At 42.5% G+C, this 17,509-nt stretch overlaps 1 protein-coding gene across 2 annotated transcripts in view; it reads right to left on the minus strand.

Annotated features, from left to right (window-relative positions):
• Positions 1-348: 348 nt before the first annotated feature.
• Positions 349-17,509, minus strand: part of LY96 (lymphocyte antigen 96) — a 34,359-nt gene continuing 17,198 nt past the window's right edge. For both annotated transcript variants that reach the window (XM_079901459.1, XM_079901458.1), the window contains 3 exons: positions 13,198-13,326; positions 2,272-2,324; positions 349-1,637 (listed from right to left, as the gene is read on the minus strand). In XM_079901459.1, the coding sequence (XP_079757585.1) occupies positions 1,539-1,637; positions 2,272-2,324; positions 13,198-13,326 (281 nt within the window). In that variant the 3' untranslated portion in view covers positions 349-1,538. The remainder of the gene's footprint in view (positions 1,638-2,271; positions 2,325-13,197; positions 13,327-17,509) is intronic.

Raw genomic sequence — 17,509 nt, forward strand, 5'->3', positions numbered from 1 at the left:
GGGGGACACGGGTTCGTGCCCCGGTCTGGGAAGATCCCACAGGCCGCGGAGTGGCTGGGCCCGTGAGCCATGGCCGCTGAGCCTGTGTGTCTGGAGCCTGTGCTCCGCAACGGAAGAGGCCACAGCAGTGAGAGGCCCGCGTACCGCAAAAAAAAAAAGTGTAAGAGGTGTGCTTCATGCTACCTGATGATAATTCCCTGGGAAAGTAGCACCTGAGCCAGTGAAGAGCCACACCTGTTATTGATAAGGGGTAAAGGTCGGGTAATGTGGAGGCATGGGGCTGAGGTAGAGGGAACCGTGTGGGTGAAGGTCCTGGAGTAGGAGGGAGTATGGCACATTCCGGAACACAGAGAGCAAGGGGAGGGTGGTGGGAAAAGGGGCTGGAGAGGGAAAGGGTGGGCAGGGCCTGGCATACTCTCCGAAAGATTCCAGCTTTATCCCGAAAGGCATCAAAAGCCACAGGAAGGGCCTTGTTTGTTTTTGTTTTGTTTTGTTCCATTTGCACTGCAGTGACGTGACAGGACCTGTATTTTGAAAGTATTATTGAAACTACCTTTGTGGAGGATGACTTACCTGAGGTACCTGACCAGGTGCAGGACAATCAGTCAGGAGGCAGCAGAGGAGTCCAGGGGAGAAATGCTGGCAACTTGTCCCAGAGTAGAGGCAGGAAATGGAGAGAAGTCGACCGATTGAAGAGGCTATATTATGGGCTATGTGTCTATGTGTGCTCTGGGCTGAATTGTGAACGTTCAAAATTCACATGCTGAAGCCCTAACCCCCAGTACTTCTGAATGCAACTGGATTTGGAGACAGGGTCTTTAAACAGGTAATTAAGGTAAAATGATGTCACTCAGGGGGGCCCTAAACCAATATGACTGGTGTCCTTATAAGAAGAGGAGACTAGGACACACGCACAGAGGGAAGATAATGTGAAGATACAGGGAGGAGAAGGCCATCTACAAGCCAAGGAGAGAGGCCTCAAAAGGAACCAAATCTGCTGACACTTTGATCTCAGATTTCTAGCCTCCAGAACTGTGAAAAATAAATTTGTTGTTTAGGCCACCCAGTCTGTGGTATTTGCTATGGCAGTCCTAGCAAACTAATACACTGTGCAAAAAAAAAATTTAAGTGAAAAGACTTCCCTGATGGAGCAGTGGTTAAGAATCTGCCTGCCAATGCGGGGGACGCGGGTTCGAGCCCTGGTCCGGGAGAATCCCACATGCCGCAGAGCAACTAAGCCCGTGCGCCACAACTACTGAGCCTGTGCTCTAGAGCCACAACTACTGAGCCCATGTGCTACAACTACCGAAGCCCGCACGCCTAGAGCCCGTACTCTACAACAAGAGAAGCCACTGCAATAAGAAGCCTGTGCACTGCAACGAAGAGTAGCCCCCGCTCGCCGCAACTAGAGAAAGCCTGCGCGCAGCAAAGAAGACCCAACACAGCCAAAAATAAACAAATAAAATAAATAAATTAAAAAAAAGATTTTAAATGAAGAATGAAACCTTTGAAAAATAAAAACATATGCTCGATTTATTCTAACTGAAATCAGGGTGGTATATGATGGTAAAGTTCAAGCAAAGGAGCCTTTCTTCAGTGTTCCCAGCAATGGCTTCTGTAATACAATCGTATCGTCCCTAAAACGAGTAGTAAGAAATACAAGTAATATAAAATGTTAGATGCTTCTATTTTGTAAGACTTTTATAAGAATTTTATCTTACTAGGAGAAAGCCATTTAAATTGAATTGGTTTTTACTTTCTCAATTTTCTAGCCTAGCCTATGAAATCTTCAAACATTAGATATAATTTGTAACAAAATAGGTAAAGAATATGCATTATTAATGTTTATCTTAAAATAGTTACCAGAAGTGAAACATGTGCAAAATTTCATTGCATTTCTAATGCAAATATCTAAAATTACATCATTATTATCCACGGAGGCAGTCACTGAGTTATACACAATGGTCCTACAGTGCTTTCACCCAAAGATCATTCAACATATTAACAATGAGCATTACTTTTAGCAAGGTATGTTGGAAGGAAAAAATAAAATTTAAAAAGGGCTTTCTTTGGTGTAAGTTTTCTATTTTTTCCATATTCCACAGAAAGAAGAAAGAGCAAAATATCGAAAACCAAAAAGAAGTGAAAAAAAGCCTTGAACATCTTAATCTTGAATCGATATTTTTAGAAGCTGTGAATCGCTCGTTTCAAATTCTTAACACATCTGTTACTGCAAAAGGTTAAGGAAGTACAAAATGACTTGAACAATACCTTAGAAAATCGTATTTCCTTGAAGGAGAATGATATTGTTGTATTCACAGTCTCTACAACCAAAATACAAAATACAAAAAGTTATTGGCTAACATCAGGTGATTTTTCTTGTTTGTAGTCCACAGTGCACCTCTTACAATTTTACTACTGGCAGAAGCAATCCCAAGCAAAATCATAGAGAAATAATGAATCTTATACCCTGGCTACGATTCTCCTGTGGCTTCCTCTGCCACACTGAGCCCCTCTCAGTATCAGCCTATATCTCATCCCTTAGCAGATACAAACTTGTAAGGCCCACTGGTCTCAATAATGAATGAATGATGAACAAGCTAGTGCTAATATGCTTCATCCCAAGTTACGTATGTGCATATTTACTGTTGCTGCCTCTTAGCAGGGAATGATAAAGAAAAATCTTCCTAAAGGTGGAGGAGAGATTTGGGAGGGCAGCCAGGATACCAAATCTCCTTCCAATCCCACCACCGAGAAGCCTAGCTACGTAGTCACTTGAAATGCACAGCCATGGGCCTGGCCCTGAGGAAGCTGTGGGACAGAGTCAGAAATGCAGGAAAAACCACACTCCACCGACCCAGTCAGAAACAACAAAGCAGTGAACTTACAGGGTAGGGATAGAAAGAGAAATGTTCTGAACCTCTAACAAAAGCAGTATTGACCAAAAATCTTTCTTAAAGTAATATAAATAGTCAAGTGCAAACTGTATTGATTATTTTTCTCCAGGTTGGCTAAAGACAATCCTTACCAGCAAATGAATAGATTATGTCTACATCTATACCTTCATTTCTCACAAATAAGCATTTATTTATTTGCTTCTGGGAGTATTGTTATTAGGGGTACTAATACATTAAGATGTTGGTTCTTGAACTTAGTAAAGTGATCATATCTTCATGATCTTATGATCCTTCATTCAAGGTTAATCCAATTCAAATGTAATAGTTCAACCAATATTTATCGAAAGCCTACTATGTACCAGGGACTGGGGATACAAGGGTTAGTACAATACCATCCTTTCCCTCAAAGAGTTAAAGTCTTTTGGGGACACAGACATAAAAAGAAACCATTCCAAATACAATGTGCAATGAAAAGATGCAGTAAGGATAAAGGCAGGATAGCATTTTTGTTAAGAGTGATGGCTCTGGGACCTGAACTGCTTGGATTTGAATCCCAGCTCCTCTACTTACTCAGTGTGTGACCTTGGACAAGTCACTTAACTTCTCTGTGCCTCAGTGAAATGAGGCAGTGGATAATAACACCTACCTCATAGGATTATTCTGAGAGTGTCAACTGAAAAAAATGCACAGCCTATAGTTAAGAATTATGCTTTATTTGGTGGACGTACTGAGGACTTAAGCCTGGGAGACAGTCTCTCAGATAGTTCTGAGGCACTGCTCCAAAGGGGTAAGCGAGGAGCCAGAATATATAGAAGTTTTTCCAAAAAAACCTGAGGCAGTCGGAACATCAAAAGATTACTGTAAATTAAAGAAAAACCAGACCTCTCAAGTTCATGAATTTAGCACTTTTCCATGTATGGGAAGATGCAAGAGTCTGGGCTCACTGAATCATTCCTTTGATGTGCACCTGAACTATCTAGGGCCGGTATCCTGTGTTCTCCATCCTGAAACCCCTCAGAGTCTACCCTGGTGGGGGGGAAAGGGAGGGAAGGGAGGGGGTGGCTGCAGTGGCTGAAGCCTTGATGGCCACAACATTCTTTGTTTACTGATATGGCAGGTGACATTCTCTGTCCACAAGGGCTATGTAAGTTAATACACGTAAGCGCTCAGAACAAGGCCTGGAACATAGCACTCATTAAATGTTATTAACATTCAAATGTCATTTATTATAACACTAAATGTTACTCCTTTCTGGACCCCCCTCCCATGGCATCTTGCAAATAATAATGATAATGTTATGAATATTATAGTTGATGTTAATATTATTGTTATTGTGACAGTAGGTCCGTCACAAAAGATGGGAAGGAAGGCAGGGGGTACATTCCAGGTGGCTGGAAAAAGAGGAGCAAAGGCAGGAAGGTGAAAATCAGTACAGCTTACATGTATGCCTGCAAGGGGCTCAATGTTATTAAAGCAAAGAAGCAGCAGGGGGCTTCCCTGGTGGCGCAGTGGTTGAGAGTCCGCCTGCCGATGCAGGGGACGCGGGTTTGTGCCCCAGTCCGGGAGGATCCCACATGCCGCAGAGCGGCTGGGCCCGTGAGCCATGGCCGCTGAACCTGCGCGTCAGGAGCCTGTGCTCCGCAATGGGAGAGGCCACACAGTGAGAGGCCCGCGTACCACAAAAAAAAAAATAGAAGTAGCAGGAGTGCTAAGAAGTAAACCTGAAGAAGTAAGCGTGAATGCACTCAGGTTCCACACTAAGAGAATGGAGGTGATAGGGAAACATCCAAGGATGTGAAATGGTCAGAGTTTGTTTAGAGAGATGAGTCATATGACTGTATAGTAGCTGGATTTAAGGGGAGCACGGAAAGTCAGGGATATCCGTGAGAGCCCAGGAGGCAGTGACAGTGGTGAAGAGAAAAGGAGGTAAATGCCTCCCGTGACCTCCATCTCAGGTAACCTCCCTCATCATGCTCTGTCTCGTCATCCTGCTGCTTTCCTTGAGAGCACTTATCGTAAACTGAATCTTATTTCACTTTCATCTTTATCTTCTTTCGTGACCTAGTTACCATCTTGTTTCCTCCATTGGCCTACAAGCTCTATGAGGACAGGGGCTTTGCTTTGGCCACTTCTGAATTTCCAGCTCTTGGTACTACCTGGTCCCTGCATACCTGGCTCCGAGATCAGCTACATAATTTGCAAGGCTAAGCACAAAATGAAAATGGGAGGGCACTTATTCAGAAAGCACGGGAAACATCCATTAAAGGTACTAAAATATAAAGTCTTTTCCTTTCTTCCATAGTCTCTCTCCCCCTCTCTCTAGACTTGTCATGAGTTTTAAACTTTTTTTCTTTCAATTTTATTGAGATATAATTGACATATAGCACAGAAATTTAAGGTGTACAGCGTAATTAACTTGACCTACATACACTGCCAAATGATTATCACGGTAATCCATCACCTCATAAAACCAAAAAAAGAAAAAGAAAGAAAGAAAAAAATGGTTTTTTTCCTTGTGATAAGAGCTTTTAGGATCTACTCTCTTAGCAACTTACAGATACACCACACAGCAGCGCTAACTACAGTCACTGCCATATTTTTTGTTTCCTAGTTAATGTATTCAAAATAAAACAAAAATTTTAATCATTAGCATGAATTTTGCCACTCCCCTTTATATCGTACAATGCCGACTGTATACACAAATATCAGAGCATTTAACTCTGAGGCAGAATCACGGAAGTTTCGCAATTTATATTTCGTGGCTCATTCCCAGAAGGTGCCTGAAGCTGATGAGGAGAAAGGGACCTAAGCCAGGCTCAGGAGGTTTGGAAGGAGGAAGAGAAGGTACCCCAGGTATGAAAGAATCCGAGGGAATGTTCCCTGGCACAGGGCGCAAGGTAAGTGTAGAAGCTCACAGGCACCCAGGGGCTGCTCCACAATGACCTGGGGGTGGGGGGGGGGGGGTACACCTGTGCAAAGCCTTGGCCTGACAGGGTCGCCCTCCCACATGCTGCCAGGTGCCTCATACCCCAGAGCGGGGCAAGGAAGCCAAATCGGGCATCTTTCTTTACCACGGGCCTGCAGATCCACAAGTGACCCTCAAAGGTTTTGCAACCTCTGTGCAATAACTCCACGAGCTGCCTGCCGCGGGGGAGACCGTCTGGCCCCCACCTAGTCACCCACTAAACAGTGCCCCGGTGCTGCCAGCCCAGGTGGGGCAGCCACTGCCATACCCCAGCCCGGACACTGCAGGATATACCATGCCTGACCCTGACCCTCCCTGCTCCAGGCCTCCACCAGGGGCACAGGGTGGCAGGCGTCACTGGATGGGATGAGAGGGGAGATGCCAGACAGGGCCCAGGGCACCAGCAGGTAGTGAGCAGCAGGGAGCCAAAACCTGTCCAGGGGAGGTGGGCACATACACCACTGTCCCATCACACTTTGTGTACAAAACACACGCTCAAAGATAAAATGACTAAGCATCTCAAGACTGTGATCCCAGAATAGTACACCCCAAATGTGAAGTCCTTCTAAGTATAGGGCCCTGGTTGTGAAGCAAACCCTGTCAGCTTTGTAGGAGGGAGGGAGGGAGGGAGGGAGATGGATGGGACTTGAGTTTGAGGAAGAAATCAAGAATAACTCCCAAGGGACTTCCCTGGTGGTCCAGTGGTTAAGACTCGGAGCTTCCATGGCAGGGGGCACGGGTTCAATCCCTGGTCAGGGAACAAAGATCCCGCACGCCACACTGTGCAGCCAAAAAAAAAAAAAAAAAAGTAACTCCCAAATTTCTATCTGGGGGAACTGCCCAAATGTTTACCAGGTCACGCGGGAAGGAGCTCTAACCTCTTCTGTGGAGTAGCCCTCTTTTTTCAACTGTTTTGTCTTTCTTTCTGAGAAAGACATATCTCCCACTCTCCTCTTATGGGAAGTTAGCTTGAAGCCTCTTGAAGGAGCCAAGAGAGAACCCAGGTAGAGTCAGAGAAGAGGAAGACAGAACCTCAGCTTAGGCCCTTCTCTGCTCTTCCCGAAAGGGATCCACGCAGCTCACCAGTGGTCCAGTCCAGGTCTCCTGGCAACTATGCAGGACGCAGGACCCAAGCCTGGGATGGTGTTATGGGGTTGCACAGTGTCCCCCCAAAAGATATATTCAAGTCCTAACTCCCAGTACCTGTGAATATGGCCTTATTTGAAAATAGGATATTTGTGGACAGTCAAATTAAGATGAAGTAATTAAGGTGGGCCCTAATTGAATATGACTGTGTCCTTATGAAAAGGGGAAATTTGGACATGCAGACTGACGTGCATAAAGGGGGGACCACATGAAGGCACAGGAAGAAGAAGGTGATCTACAAGGCAAGAGTCTCCTGGGGCCATCAGATCCTAGGAGAGAGGCCTGGAGCAGATCCTTCCCGAGAACCTTCAGAGGGAGCACAGCCCTACAAGCACCTTGATCTCAGACTTCTAGCTTACAGAACTGTTAGATGATAAATCTCTGTTGTTCTAAGCCACCCAGTTTGTGGTACCTTGTTACAGCAACCCTTGCAAAATCCTGAAAATAAGGCTAACAGACTTATTAAGTTTAAAACACTTTTGAAATATCCATTTATTTATTCATAAATGTATTTTTGAAAGAAATGAAGGGGTGTGTGTGTGTGTGTGTGTGTGTGTGTATAAGAAGTGGAGGGACTTCCTTCGTGGTCCAGTGGGTAAGACTCTGTGCTCCCAATTCAGGCGGCCCAGGTTCGATCCCTCGTCAGGGAACTAGATCCCACATGCACGCCGCAGCTAAGGAGTCCATATGCCGCAATGAAGATCCCATGTACTGCAACTAAGACCCGGCGCAGCCAAAATAAATTAATTAAATAAATATTTTTTAAAAATAAAAGAAGTGGAATGATTATGTGTCATTTTTATTTTATGTTCACTTGCCCATATTTTCTAAATATCATATCCTAAAAATGTATGACCTTTGTAACAACCAAAAAAGGAAAGTTATTTTAAAAGTTGGTGAGTATGTTCCTTACTCATTTGATTCCCAAATTTTCAAGGGACGGTTGACAGCATCAATGCTTCTTAAATCAGAATGTCCTGAGCTCTAAGCCCATATATTCGGCTGCCAGATGGACATGTTTATTTGAATGTTCCCAAATGGCCTTGAGCCCAACGTGCCAAACCAGAACTCGCTATCCTTCTCTTTAAAAATCTGCCCCTTCCTTTTGCACACATCATTGCTGATAAAGGCTCTTCCGTCCACCCAGTCAACGGCCCTGGAGCAGTTGTTGATTGATCTAATGTTTGCCTGCCACATGAGATCAGTCAGCACTTCCCGCCTGTCCTGTTCCTCAATACGCTCTCTTTCATCTCTTCCTCTTTACTCCCAGGGCCGCCCTCGTGGTCCCTCAACAGCCTCCCAGCTGTGTTTCCTTCCATCCAAGTTTCTTGCCTCAGCCAACCCCACCTCCTTTTGAGACAGGCTGGGACCTGGGACCCTTTGCTGCAGTGCTTGCACCTGGACTAACGTCTCCTCCAGCAACAAAGCATAGAGAAACTGTAAGGGAGGAAAAATAACTGCATGCAGGCCCAGTTGGGGCAAATTATGGACAACAAGATACAAAAAGGCCAAAAAAAACCCCAACTGCCACTTCTGAAGAGCCGGAAGCAAAAACTGGGTGTCAGGAGCAAAAGCAGGGTACTGCGCATGCCCCCTGCACACACCACCACCTAAGGGGTGGGCAGACCACCTAAGCCACGCCTCTGGCCGACCCCTGGCCAGCTCGCCCCACCTCGGGAAGGGAGCGAGCAAGGGAATCTGTTACGAGCAGGGGCTACTCATTGTTGCGGTGCGCAGGCTTCTCATTGCGGTGGCTTCCCTTGTTGCGGAGCACAGGCTCTAGGCGCACAGGCTTCAGCAGCTGTGGCACGTGGGCTCTAGAGCACAGGCTCAGTAGTTGTGGCCTACGGGCTTAGTTGCTCCATGGCATGTGGGATCTTCCCGGACCAGGGCTCGAACCCGTGTCCCCTGCATTGGCAGGCAGATTCTTAACCAGTGCATCACCAGGGAAGTCCCTCTTATCAATTTCTATCGATCAGGGAAGGCTAAGAACTCTGGTCGGTAACACTTCCATAAGGACCTTAGTTATGTGCAAAAATGGAAATCTCAGTGGGTCATCCCCACCCACTAACAACAAGATGCAGGCCAATATTTTATGCATGACTTACATGTTGGCTCCTTCCCCCTTTTCTAGGCTCACCTCCAGCAATTCCCCACAAACACATTCTGCTCCAGCTACAAAAAAGATACTCCCCAAATAAAACATATTCCTTCGTGGCTAGATACGTTTGCATATGCTGTTTCCTCTCAGGGAATGTCCTTTTTCCTCACTCTCTGATGTTCTCAGACTCGATTCTAATAAAAGACTCTCTGAAGCCTTATCTGAGTTCTCCTGTCACAGTAAGTTGGTAACTATGCAGTTAAGACTAAGAGCATATAATCTATTAGCATTTATGACATTTCCTTGTAACATTTGTTCCCATGACTATTTTTCCCAGAACAGAGTGACCTTCTGAAGAGGGAGAACCTATCATTCAACTTTGGATCACCACAACCTAAATCATGACTCGCTCAAATTAGGTTCAACAGATGTTTGTGGAAGGCAGGGAGGGGAGGTGGGAAGAAGCAGGCAGGCTGGGTTGAGTCTGATACATCTTTGATCTCAAGAAAGTGAAACCTTGAAAAGTCACATAAATGTCAACATAATCCCACAGAGATTAAGTGAAATAATTGTAAAGCTGTTGTATGAGAGAAATGGACACTTTTTAAACAACAGTAATCTACCAAGAGGATTTCTTTCATTTTTTTTGTTGTTGTTGTTTTGGTTTCTTTTTTTTTTTTTTTTTTAGGCCACAGTGCAGGCTTGCAGGATCTTAGGTCCCTGACCCGGGATTGAACCCATGTCCCCTGCAGTGGAAGTGTGGAGTCCTAACCACTGGACCGCCAGGGAAGTCCCGAGGATTTCTTTCAAAGGGAAAGAAAGCATGGCCAGTGGAAGAGTAGTTCTTAAGAGTTAGGAGGCTACTCCATTACCAGATCCCCAAATGACCAAGGGCACGTTACTGAACCACTGCAGACATCGGTTTCCTCACTTATAAAAATGACAGGACTATAAATAAAGTCAGGAACAAAACAAGGATCCTATTATGCACATGAATATTTAATCACCATAATTCTAGAATTCTCACGCTGAGCAATGTACTAAGCTTTTTAACACACATTCTCTAATTTAATCCTTAAAACCATGTAAAATAGGTTTCACCGTCCCCATTTCCCAGATGAGGAAAACGAGGTTGATAGAGCTAACCTCTATCAATAACACCCAAGGTCACATTGCTGATAGGTGGAAAAGCTGGGACACAGACTCAGGTGTTTATGGCTCTGAGCCCAGACTCATAAGCAATGCCAGCTCCACAATGTGTATGTGGCTTGGGGGTGGCAGACAAGTTAGAGATGAGGAGAGTTGGTTGGCTGGGAGACATATCTTGAAGCTTCATTTGCATAGCAAGCAGATTGGTTTACTTAGAAACTTTTTCTTTTGGCCACACTGCACAGCTTGTGGGATCTTAGTTCCCCAAGCAGGGATCGAATGTGGGCCCTCGGCAATGAAAGCGCAGAGTTCCAACCACTGGACCGCCAGGGAACTCCCAGAAACTTTTTTTTTTATTGACTGCTAAAAAATGTATAATCCAATTGATGTCCCTGTCAAAGCAAGTATAAGCCTTTCTGTCAAGAATTTTTATATTACTCTCGTTCCATTAATTCTCTACCCTTATTTTCCATTTTTGTCCCAACTAATTTTTGTCTATCTAATTTATGTTATGTTGCTCAAATTAACGTATGCATGTAAACTGCCTGAAATCTGTTTTTAAACAAGAGACGGCACTGGTTACTTGTAAATAATTATAGGGGAAAACATTCAACTGCAATAGTAATTTTTTAAATGTTAATAAAAAACAATTAGGCTTGGGGGCTTCCCTGGTGGTGCAGTGGTTGAGAATCTGCCTGCCAATGCAGGGGACATGGGTTCGAGCCCTGGTCTGGGAAGATCCCACATGCTGCGGAGCAACTAGGCCTGTTAGCCACAACTACTGAGCCCGCACATCTGGAGCCTGTGCTCCACAACAAGAGAGGCCGCGATAGTGAGAGGCCCGTGCACCGCGATGAAGAGGCCCGTGGCCCCTGCTCGCCGCAACTAGAGAAAGCCCTCGCACAGAAACGAAGACCCAACACACCCAAAAATAAATAAACAAATTTATTAAAAACAAACAAAAAAAAAACAATTAGGCTTAAGTTTTTTAACCTAATAAAGTTTTTTTAAAACTTCTTTTTTAAAATGATAATGCCCTATACCCTGAGAAAACCATTATTCAGAAAGAGTCATGTACCACAATGTTCATTGCAGCTCTACTTACAATAGCCAGGACATGGAAGCAACCTAAATGTCCATCAACAGATGAATGGATAAAGAAGATGTGGCACATATATACAATGGACTATTACTCAGCCATAGAAAGAAACGAAATTGAGTTATTCGTAGTGAGGTAGATGGACCTAGAGTCTGTCATACAGAGTGAAGTAAGTCAGAAAGAGAAAAACAAATACCATATGCTAACACATATATATGGAATCTAAAAAAAAAAAAAAGGTTCTGAAGACATAGAGAATGGACTTGCGGACACAGGGAGGGGAAAGGGTAAGCTGGGACAAAGTGAGAGACTGGCATGGACATATATACACTACCAAATGTAAAATAGATAGCTAGTGGGAAGCAGCCGCATAGCACAGGGAGATCAGCTCGGTGCTTTGTGACCACCTACAGGGGTGGGATTGGGAGGGTGGGAGGGAGATGCCAGAGGGAGGGATATGGGGATATATGTATATGTATAGCTGATTCACTTTATTATAAAGTAGAAACTAATACACCATTGTAAAGCAATTATACCCCAATAAAAATTTTAAAAAATAAAATGATAATGCCCAATGTTAACAAGACAGAGATTAAACTACTATACGTATATATTGCCAGTGGTACAATGTATAAACTGATACAATCTTTCAGAAAAGTAATTCAGCCTTATGTAAACAAAACCACATAGATTCAAACCATTTAAGCTCAGGAATCTCCCTTGGAGTTATGTGTTAACTCCTTCTTCCAAACATGAGAATATTCAAATCTAAAATATGAGAATATTTATATATGCATTATAATATTATTTATAATAGTAAAAATATCAGAAGAAGACTAAGTGTCTAATAGGAAAATAGTTAAGTAAACCAGGGCACACCCACTAAGGGAGATGTTTCATTATGTAACATTTATACTCTGATTTTTAAACCACATGGATTATCTGGTCAAATAATTAAATAAATTAATTTTTAAAAAGAAAATAATTAGGGCTTCCCTGGTGGCGCAGTGGTTGAGAGTCCGCCTCCTGATGCAGGGGACACGGGTTCGTGCCCCGGTCCAGGAAGATCCCACATGCCGTGGAGGGGCTAGGCCCATTAGTCATAGCCACTGAGCCTGCACGTCCGGAGCCTGTGCTCCGCAATGGGAGAGGCCACAACAGTGAGAGGCCCACGTACCGCAAGAAAAAAAAAAGAGAAAATAATTATAGTACAGTATACTTACAACTGCATAACAATATGCATGAATGAAAAAATGAGAACAAAATGTTCTTAGAAATATGATTCTGTGACTTTTTGATTGTTTTCATTTTCTAGTTTTTGGTAATGTGACAATATGATATATAGAATTTTTTAAACTATTTAAAATGCTAGTTTAAAAATTATTAAGGAAAAATTCATGGGTTTGCAATAAGTGACCTCTAAGTTCCTAAAGTTTGAAATTTTATGATTCTGTGAATAATTCCAGGGTGGAAAAAAGGGGAGAAAAGACACTGAGGGAACGAATGTAAGTGCATAGAAAAATCTATTGTGTTTTTATGAAAAATAATAAATGTAATATTTAGAAACAGAGAACCATAACCAAGGGTAAATATACAGTATTAATCTGAACAAGGTAAAAATTTTAATATCCCTTCAAACACACCAAATAAGTGTCATCTTAATAACAATCCAGTAACATAATTGTAAAATATTGTCTAAACTGCTAAAAGAAAAACTTTGGTTGGAAATAAAGAATTATTATCAGAAAAGGAACTTCACATTTTTAATGTATTTAATTTTCATAGCGTTCTCATAAGGTATTATACTCTATTCTGAGGGTAATACGAATTGAATGCTTACCTCCCTTCAGAGCTCTGCAAAAAGAATAATCATCATCAGATCCTCGGCAAATAACTTGTTTGCGCACTGGGAAATTCACGGACTTAAAAGATACATAGATATTGAAATATAAGCTTTTTATGTCTCTTCCTTAAAAAGAAAAAAATTTCATTAGCCACTCAAATAAGGTATTTTTTAATAAATATTTAAAAACCAACATTTAGTGTATACTTAAAATATGCCCTGTGCTTTTCCTACATTATTTCATTTAATTATGACAACTACCTATAATGTGGATATTATTATCCTGTTTTGTAGACGAGAAAAGTGAAGTTCTGAGAGGGCCACTAGTTGATTGTAATCAAATAGAATGTTCCACAGTGAGAATTATGTGGGCTATGCCTAAAAATAGAATAACCTATATTTTTGAGAAAACTATCAAATGAAAATATAAAATTTCCAGTTGTAGTCATAGTTCCACTAGGAAATTCAAAAGAGAGGGAAGAGAAAGGAAGGTTTTCTTTTTTCTATATATTTATTTATTTATTTTTGGCTGTGTTGGGTCTTCGTTTCTGTGGGAGGGCTTTCTCTATTTGCGGCAAGCGGGGGCCTCTCTTCATCGCGATGCGTGGGCCTTTCACTGTCGTGGCCTCTCTTGTTGTGGCGCACAGGCTCCAGACGCGCAGGCTCAGTAGTTGTGGCTCACGGGCCTAGTTGCTTCACGGTATGTGGGATCTTCCCAGACCAGGGCTCGAACCCGTGTCCCCTGCATTGGCAGGCGGATTCTCAACCACTGCGCCACCAGGGAAGACCAGGAAGGTTGTTTTGATGAAAGATTTCTTGGAGAACAAAATTGAACCTTTTGATTAAAAATTAAATAGATGAGCTATTTATTATTTCCTCAGGATCTCTTTATTACCAATGAAGATGGAAAATTCCAGGAAGAAATGCATTTTGCTCAACTCTTCTAAGTTACTCAGTTGGCCCAACTGGACAAGATGCACAATCTCTCTTATAATGAAAACAATTATTGTAACCACTACCTCATGGAAAGTATTTTCCTAATAAGGTCACCATGACTCATTGTAGCCATAATAAAAATTTAAAAAAAGTTTTTCCATCTTTACCTTGAACTTGGCTATGCAGAACAGAACTGCTAGCTCCTTCCTCAAAACCCTGTCCTTCCTTTGGTGTTGGCGCTACCACTCTCTTCTTCTTGTCCTCCAACCGTTCTGCGTTCTGACTCCTCTCCCCAGTCTAGCTCACTGACTCATCTTTCTTAGGATTCTAATCTCAGTGCTTCTCAATTTTCACACTGCACACTCTCCCCAGCTTTAAATACCACATAGGGTAATAACTCCCAAATCTTCATCTTTAGTCTCAACCTTTCTTTTAAGCATCTGTCCCCTGTGTGCATTCAATATCTCTACTCAAATGTCACTTATTACCACACCCAAAAGATCCAAAATTGATTTCCTTATCTTCATCACCAAATCAGCACTAGAATTCCTAATCCCGGTCGATCCTACTGGTGTCCCTTTTATCCCCATTACCACTATCTTAATGCAGCCTCTCGTTACTCTGAGCCTAAAGTACCACCAAACTTCCTTACTTGTCTCCACTTCTCTACTTTCAGGGTAAAGTGTAGAGAAGAAGAACGTTATACAGTCTGTTTCAAACAGTGGCCCCGTGGCCCACGCCACGGGCATGGACCTGAACCTTTCTCAAAGCAGGGATGTGTATAGAAGTTGAAGAGCTGTTTTCACAAGGGATGCCTTGAGATACAAGCACCTGGTAGCGTGGCATCCAACGATAATGCAGAACAAAGAATCTTCTTCCATTTCTGCGTGGAACACACTATGATTCCAGTCTTCAATGATTCCAAGAAAGGAAGTGCTGCTTTGACATCTCAACCCTTTACATCTTGAGAAGCTTCTTGCCCTTAGATATCACTGTGGTCATGTTAGGCACGTGAACAGTGGTTGAAGTGAGGTACCACTTGCATGGCTCAGCAGGCCAGAGATATCAATGTGGGTGTTGGAGTGAGAGACAAGAAACATGGTGGCTCTCGGGGGTTTAGCGAAGAAGACTGTTTTTGAGCTCACCTAACACAACTTTGGGAACTTCTGAAAATAACGTTGAGGAAGGCTTATGAACCAGCTGTATATGTCAATTAGTTAATAGTGACATATAATTTATCAGCAAGGCTATGAAGTCTCAAATCATTTCCATTCCCAACCTATTTTTGGTACAAGATTGCTCTTATAGCTCTTACTGAATTTAAGTAGCGATAGGGCCACAAAAATAAGGTTGATTTCTATAAATGTGGCCCACATTTTATACAGATGTTCTAGTATATTCTAGGGAAACTCAGGTCATAACTACAAAGCATCATAAAAAAACATGACTCGGGGCTTCCCTGGTGGCGCAGTGGTTGGGAGTCTGCCTGCCGATGCAGGGGACACGGGTTCGTGCCCCGGTCCGGGAAGATCCCACATGCCGCGGAACGGCTGGGCCCGTGAGCCATGGCCGCTGAGCCTGCGCGTCCGGAGCCTGTGCTCCGCAACGGGAGAGGCCACAGCAGTGAGAGGCCCGCGAACCACACACACAAAAAACAAACATGACTGAATCATTCTTTCATTACTGAATTAATATCATGTTATATAAATGTCATATTTAGTAAGTGATTAGGGTATTTGTGGTGGCCACGGAGGTGTGCTGCTCAAAACTCCCTTCCAAAGAATCTGTGTGGAGGAGGGCCGTGGGCAGACAGCCACCAGCTACTGCACTTTTAGATATATCTTAGCACTCATCCGGAGGCCAGACTCGAACAGTCTGCTCCTATAATGACCGAGCACAACAAGGACACTAGAGCCAGCCTACACCTGCCTATCATGGGACACGTGTGACAGGCAATCATTGCTCTAAGACTCGCCACTGACCTGGCTGAGGATGTCTCAGGGATGCATTTTGGTCTGATGACCATCCTACCAAATTCTCCTTCCTTCTCTCTCATTTCAAAGGTATCGGACCAACACTTCAATCTGCCTCCTCTCCTTGCCTGCTCTAGCTTCCTCTTTCCTTTATTGTTCACAAACATTTCCCCCCCCAAAATCCTTTGTATGTCTAATTCCTTCTTGGTATCTGCTTTTCAGAGAACCCTAAGTGAAACTGTGTTGTATTATTATTACTTGGGTCTGGAAGGCCTGTTTCCTGTGTGTTAAGGGGAAGGGGCTCACTTGAAAATGAGGTCATTCATTATGTAAATAAACACTTTTGCAAATACCTAGAGGTAAAGCACCCCACATAGACCAGAAAACAAAACCTGAGAAAAGAGGAAGAAATTGTAGAGCCTTTGTTGGGCAAAAATTTAGATTATTTTAGGGGATTAAGAGATACAAACTACTATGTATAAAATGAGCAACAAGGATATATCATATAGAACAGGGAAATATAGCCATTATTTTGTAATAACTTTAAATGGAGTATAATCTGTAAAAGTACTGAAACACTATGTTGTACACCTGAACTCAATATAGTATTGTAAATCAACTATACTTCAGTAAAAAAAAAAAAAAAAATGTAGATTATTTATTTCCCCCTTGGCCAAGAAAGTGGAGCAAGTAGCTCATTGTTCTTTCCTCTGTGCTACCACTAAGTCTTATTGCTATCATTTCACTTATCATACTATATTATCTACACATCTGCCTCTTCTATTGCACTGAGAGATTCTTGAAGGTCAAGAGAATGTCTTTTTTATCAATGAATTCACAGCACCTAGCATAATACGTGAAATAAACTATACATTTACTAAGTATTTTTTAATGAATAAATGAATGCAGAAACAAAGTATCAAGATACAGGTTTTCAGGAAAATTAAAGCATAAGTTTATCGTCTATCATTTCTAGATTCTCAACTACCCTTTTTCCTGTAAGCTGGAGAACTAAAATCAGGGGGATATGTTTCTTTAGTTTATTTATGGAAAAGCACATTTTAAAGTATAAGCTCCAAATATAAGCTAGGATGTAAATGATAATAGTGATAATGAAAACAATGATGATAATGATGATGATTACAACTGAATTTCCTGGGATCCTTACAGGCAACAGCTGACCGGTAGGAGAGGATGAAACTTCTGTGCGTTTTCACAAACACTCAGATCCAGCCCAATGCTATCACCATCACCCAATTAACTTTTATAAGATGATGGCAAGTAAAATCATAGAGAGGAAGAAGAAGAAATAACACAAAACAAAACAAAAATCATTGCCTTTTTTCATATCATCAACATATTTTTTTCTAGAAAGGTCACCTTTAGGAAAAAAAGTCCTT

This window comes from Stenella coeruleoalba (assembly GCF_951394435.1).
Source record: "Stenella coeruleoalba genome assembly, chromosome: 17".
Lineage (NCBI taxonomy): Eukaryota > Metazoa > Chordata > Mammalia > Artiodactyla > Delphinidae > Stenella > Stenella coeruleoalba.